The sequence below is a fragment of the Carlito syrichta genome, unplaced genomic scaffold, assembly GCF_000164805.1.
Source record: "Carlito syrichta isolate Samal-C Ts95f unplaced genomic scaffold, Tarsius_syrichta-2.0.1 Scaffold273278, whole genome shotgun sequence".
Classification (NCBI taxonomy): domain Eukaryota; kingdom Metazoa; phylum Chordata; class Mammalia; order Primates; family Tarsiidae; genus Carlito; species Carlito syrichta.
Genome location: NW_007217374.1, coordinates 22,452 through 28,327, shown reverse-complemented (window position 1 = coordinate 28,327; position 5,876 = coordinate 22,452). Strand labels below are relative to the sequence as shown.

The window sequence follows — 5,876 nt, the reverse complement described above, 5'->3', positions numbered from 1 at the left end:
AGTATAGGCCCTAACCACTGCCAGTGTTGAGATCAGAGTCCACCCCCAAATCCCATAGGCAAGCATTGCTATCTACTTATCCAGAACCTAGCCTTTAGTGTAATGAAGGAAAAACATATCTCAAGTCATTCTTTGGCTTAATGACAACATATACCTCCCTCCCCAAACCCCAAGTCAACAAGAAGCACACACAGGCACAACAAGTACTTTTGTGGTAACTAGAGAAAAAACAAAGGACACTTCTCTGAAACTCTTCATCTTTAAAGTCAGGCTCTGTACCACCCTAGCAAGCAAAAAAACAGGACATAGCTATTTTTATTGCTTTCTTTTAATGATATTTTTTTAAAAGTCAGTAGACAGCAACAGATACCATTTAAGTGAACAAGTAAAACAAAGAAAGAGAGAGAGAAACAGCAAAGACACATACTTCACTCCACAATAAATACAGAGCTCTATTAGTATCCACCACCATTAGGAGGGCTACTGTCCTTGGGGTCAATAGTACTCTCCATTGTTGTGCAGGGGGAACCGACAGCATTCAGGTGTGATGATGTCAAATTGAGTGCTCACAGAGATTGCTGAGATCAAGGTCTACAGTTTTGGCCCCAGACTTGGGTAGAGGCTGATCACTCTTAACCTCTTCCAGGCTGTGCTGGATCCCATAGCCAAAGTAGATTGTAAACCCTAGTGGGGAAAGTTAGTGTGAGGTGGGGCAGTAGTGACCTGTAAAGTCTTAATAGGTCTCCTACATGAGACCAAGAAGGAAAGGATACCAAGAATATACTTCTTGGGTATACTTTTCCCAAGCAGATACCTACCAATCAGCATCCAGACCCCAAATCGGGCCCAGGTACCAAATGTCATCTGCATCATAAGGTAAACATTCACGAAGATACTCATTAATGGTAGGAGAGGCAGAGCAGGCACCTGAAAACAAAGCAAAATCTTCTTTTCATGTACCACGGGGGGGACCTAGAAAGAGATCCCCAACCTATGCAGGCCAGAAAAAGGAGAGTCCAACCCTTATTCGTGCTCTGTGCTTCAGTGGTCCCTCATTTACCATACCTCATAAGGGACTTCAAAAGACGCAGTTTGGGAAAATGGAACTGGAGAGGAACTAAAGAGGGTCAGAGAAGAAGTCTTTGGACTAGGCACTCCCTATATCTTCCCTTTCATGTCCAATTAAAGAATGAGCTTTATTAGACCTCAAAGTATCTGGGGCTTATTCTCCAGACGGTTGGTGGGGGGGAAGAGAGAGGTCATTTACCTTAAAGTGAAGGGGAGTGGAGTTCTGTGGCTGTCTCCAGATGACTCCGGTGATTCCAGTAATGAGCATCAGGAGCAGCACAACCACTGCAATCCACACAGGGTCCCCAGAAAGCAGTGGAATTGGCCACTGGGCCAGCACCAGGCAAAGAACAGTCAGCAGTAGAGCTTCAAAGGTCAAGTTGAGAGACATCAAAACCAACTCTTTTTTTCCCTCAACCTATTCCTGTGTTAAAAACCAATTCTTGAGACCAACATGCTAATACATTAGGCAGCTCATTTCAAGGAGAATCACCTTCTCTCTAGTTCTTCCTCAGTCACCAAATGCCACACACTTCACCCTATCAATGCTGGCCTCAGAACCACCCCAGATTAAAAATTTCACTGCTCACCAAGCAGTGAGGAACAAACATAGACAACTTGACCAGAGAGTGGAGTGGGGATGGAGTTGAGTGGACAAAATAGTCTCTGTAGTGTCAGCTTTTCTGCTTCAGGGATCTTCTCCTCCTGTAACTCTACTTCTTCCCCAGTCTTCATCTTCTGATCAGGTTGATACCTGAGGCAAGAGTAAGAAAGCAGTATTAAGAACAACGCTTAATCATGTTACCGTCTTCTCCCAGGCAACTTAACCTTCCTTGTCACCATGAAGGGTAGAAGCTCTTTTGGGCAGAAATTGTTCTATTCTTGGATTCTAGGGATCTATTCTTCCTTCCTCCTCTGCCTTTATCATCCCAACTTTCCTTGGATGATGAAGGCAGTGGAGGAAGGAGGAGCAGATCCCCACCATTCCTCATCCAAGAACCGAAACCCAAATCACAATATGTAAAGGAAGGGAGTCTCACCTGAGGATGAGAACACAAATAGACACCAGTGAGTAAGCAAGCAAGGTCCCAATTGACATGAGGTCCACAAGATCGGTGAGTTCAAAGAGGAATGCCATGAATGCTAAAATTTATGGGCAGAAAACAAGAAATGAGAGAAGGGAATAGTAAAGTTAGAAGAGTTGGTTCAACAACTAGGGAGAGAGGAAAGAGGATTTTTCACCTGCGGTAATGCCAGAGACCACAGTGGCCATGATGGGTGTGTGTGTACCAGCGTGGATCCGGGCAAGGACACGGAACAGGAGGCCATCCTCTGCCATTGCATAGATTACCCGAGGCATGGGAAACATAGAGCCCAAGAGGCTGGAGAGAAGAATGCCCAGAGTGGCATAAGTTGACTGGGACCACTCTTCCAAAGCCTGTGTGTTTAAGGAGTCTCTACTTTCCCCTCACAGCCCTTTTAAGGGGTATTCTTTGGTACTATTCTATGGCCCTTTTAAGGGATATTCTTTGGTACCATAATCTAAGACTCTGAGAGCAGAGGCAAACAAACATTTGACACTGACCTGGTAGAAAGAGCACAGAGGGAGCCAACAGCCACAACATAGCGGGCAGAGGCCCATCCACTATAGAAAAACGCCTCAGGCAAAGGGCTCTCAGGCTGAAGCTGGTAGTAAGGCATCATGAGGGTGAGTGCCGAAGAGACACCAAAATACGCCAAAAAGCAGATGAACAGTGAGATCACAATGCCCAAAGGGATGGAACGCTGGGGATTCTGGGCCTCTTCCCCTGTAGGAAGGGGCACAAATTTCTGCATCAGGGAAGCAGGCCCACTCCTCTACCACCCCCAATCTGCATGCAGCCTGAGCACACACTGTGCCCAAACCCCAGACAGAATGGAATGACTGTGTTACCAGTGGTAGCAATACAGTCGAAACCAACAAATGCATAGAAACAGGTAGCTGCTCCACGGAGAATCCCCTCGAAGCCGAAAGGCATAAATCCTCCAGAGCCTAAAAGGCCCAAGCTAGAGTGGAAGAAGGGATGGAGAAGGTAAGGATGTGTTCAGCCAACTCTGTTCCTTTTCCCTAATGCCAAACTACTGAGCTTCAAGGTCAAACTATTGGTCTACGAGGCCCAGCCTCCCATTCGTCCCCATCCCCATTCAGAATCCTTCAGCACAGATTCCCCTCTTCCCCATCATGTTCCCAGCTCTATAGCTCCTAAGAGTGATTCTCTAACCTATGGTTGCCATTGAGTCCAGCCTTAGCCAATTCGTAGTCCTCTTCTGTGAGCTTCCAGTTGTGCAGGTTCCCCTTAATGAAGCCAGAGATGATGACAAAACCAAGAACCAAAAGGTTCACCCCTGTGAACACTTTGGTAACCAGGGCCGACTCACTAGCCCCCAGAGCCAGCAATCCTGTGGGAGAAATGCATTCAGGACCCTGAGAAACAAAGTCCTCAGTTCAAGCTTTGTTTCCCTGCCTTTATCCTCCTTCCCAGCTTCCCTTCCTCCCCCACCATTAATCACCTCCATTAAGCTCTTCTCAGGCCCATCCCCCATCTTATCCATGTCCCCAGGGCCTTGTCCCTCCTAGTCTCATCCCCATGATTATGCCCTGCCCCTTGCCTCACCAGTGAGCAGCAACACAAGACCCAAAGCAAAAAAGTCGGGATATTTTGCGAGGACATAGGGTACATGCAGTGAGATGGTCCCTTGCAGAGTCTGAGAGATGTGGTTCCCAATCAGGTTGTCAAAAGCAGAGCTCCAGGCCCGGGCCACACTGGCTGTACCTGGCATAGCAGAAAGAGAAACATGGGATCAAGTTCCCTCCCTCTCCCACGCCAGTCTCACACAAATTCCTGCCATTTTCACCTACTCTTACTTTTTAAGAACCAAAACCACTAACTTAATAAAGGAAACTAGGATATAGGTAAGTAGAATGAACAATTTCTCCACACCTTCAACCCTCCCAGACCTCCCAAAACATATACATTTAGGAATATTGAGGTCCTGTGAATAATAAAAAATACTCAGCTTCACCATTCCACCCAGATTTCCTGACCCAAAGCCACTTTGCTGGCTGTGTAGTTCCCTCCCTGTCCCACCATCTCACCAATGACATAGGAGAGGATGAGGTTCCAGCCAGTGGTGAAGGCCCAGAGTTCACCCACAGTGACATAGCTGTAGAGATATGCCGAACCAGAACGGGGAACCCGGGCACCAAACTCCGCATAGCACAGCCCAGCCAACACAGAAGACAGGGCAGCCACCAAAAAGCAGATCACAATGGATGGTCCTGCTTTATCTTTGGCCACCTGGCCAGCCAGGACATACACTCCTGCACCCAATGTGCTGCCCACACCCAGGGCCACTAAATCCAGAGTGCTCAGGCATCTGGCAAGGCGAGTCTCAGCCATGCCTGGCTCCAGTATTCGTCTGCGCACCAGCTTTTGACCAAATCTGCGAAGTGCCTGCCACAGCATTCTAGCTGGAATTGAAGAGGATGCTAGGATCTGGTGAAAAACAAGACAAAAGCCCTTCAATAGGGCTCATTATCCCTAAGCTCTAACTGAATTGCAAGACCCATTCCACCAAGCAAAGGCGCTATGGGGGAATGAGGAGGGGCAAGTCACTTTACCTCTAACCTCAATTTCTCAATGTACAAGTAGGAATTACAATACCTCACAAGGTTTATGGAAGGACTAATTTCAGAAAATGCATGTAAAAGCCCCCTAAAGTACAGTGACCAACACCTAGTAAGTGCTCAGTCAATATTAGGTCTCTTCTTTCTCCAATAGGGTTTATTCTAGATCCCAATCCAGGAACCCTGAAACCTAGTGTGTCTATTCCCTAGACTGTGGCTCCTTGAGAATTAAACAGAACTCAACCCAGGTGCTTGCCTCCAAGGCTTCCAACAGACATGGCCCCCAGACTGCCCAAAGGGAGAGAGGAATCAACCTCGGCTTTAGATCAAAAGTGAGCACCGACTCAATTCCACCCCTCCTCATCAAGCCCACACCGCTTAATTGGTGCTGCTGTCACTCCGGAGTAAGCAAATGTTCCCCCCACTTCCTCCCACCCAGCTAGGCTGACCTGCAAGCATCAACAGTGAGGCGGGGCTTCGACATCTAAACATTTGGAGATGCGCCCCGAGAGGGCCCCAGAACAGCCAGAGATGGCTAGCACCCTCCCCTGGGGAGAGGGGAGGGGTTCCGCCCGATACTCCCCGACTCAGCTCCCAGATTTTTATGCCCCTGTCTAGAAACTGTCTGGGGCTGGGGTGGAGATGGGAGCCTTGGCTCACGGAGCGGGGGTCTCGCTAGCAACAGGTCACGGCCGCGTTGATGCAACTGCATGTCATGGTTGCCAGAGAATCCTAGTTATACCCGGACCCTTGCCGACCCTCCTCTGACACACTTGTCGGCCCCGAATGCTTACCAGAGAGCTGTGCGAACCCAAGGAGCGGAATGTCTCAATCGGGTTCGATGAGGCTGAGTTAAGCCGAGTTGGGCTGGGGCTGCCGAGTTCGGCTGCTCAGGCTTCAAAGCTGCGGCTTGGGGTCGTTGCGCGCCAAGCGCCTCTTATAACACCGGGAGGCGGAGCCGGTAACGTCATGGTATCCCACCCCCATTCCTCCTTGCTGCACACAATATATACAACACATACACTCCTCGGTTTTGCTAAAGGATTTACGTGAGGCCTGAGATTGCTTCCCACCCGCGACAGCAAGCTTGGCGTGGCGAGGAGCGAGAAAACGGGGAGAACAGCCTTTTCCTATTTGCCTT

General features: G+C 48.7%; 1 protein-coding gene across 2 annotated transcripts; it reads right to left on the bottom strand.

Annotated features, from left to right (window-relative positions):
* Positions 1 to 310: 310 nt before the first annotated feature.
* Positions 311 to 5,676, bottom strand: SLC7A3 (solute carrier family 7 member 3). 2 transcript variants are annotated; one of them, XM_008052342.1, is made up of 12 exons: positions 5,530 to 5,676; positions 4,205 to 4,604; positions 3,723 to 3,881; positions 3,330 to 3,507; positions 3,002 to 3,114; positions 2,654 to 2,876; positions 2,311 to 2,450; positions 2,109 to 2,211; positions 1,659 to 1,822; positions 1,268 to 1,434; positions 819 to 927; positions 311 to 684 (listed from the first exon to the last, which is right to left on the bottom strand). In XM_008052342.1, the coding sequence occupies exons 2-12, from the start codon at positions 4,572 to 4,574 to the stop codon at positions 554 to 556; spliced, it is 1,857 nt and encodes a 618-aa protein (XP_008050533.1). In that variant the 5' UTR covers positions 4,575 to 4,604; positions 5,530 to 5,676; the 3' UTR covers positions 311 to 553. The 2 variants fall into 2 exon arrangements, with proteins under 2 accessions (XP_008050533.1, XP_008050534.1); XM_008052343.2 differs by having other exon boundaries at positions 322 to 684; positions 4,205 to 4,575.
* Between the last annotated feature and the right edge of the window lie 200 nt (positions 5,677 to 5,876).

Bases quoted from the DNA above. Each gene is read 5' to 3' on its own strand.
- SLC7A3 (XM_008052342.1), bottom strand. From the start codon at position 4,574: ATGCTGTGGCAGGCACTTCGCAGATTTGGTCAAAAGCTGGTGCGCAGA. The intron at 3,115-3,329 runs GTTAGAGAATCA...CTTCCACTCTAG, and splicing joins GGACTCAATGGCAACCATAG to CTTGGGCCTTTTAGGCTCTG. The intron at 928-1,267 runs GTAAATGACCTC...CTTTGTTTTCAG, and splicing joins CCACTCCCCTTCACTTTAAG to GTGCCTGCTCTGCCTCTCCT.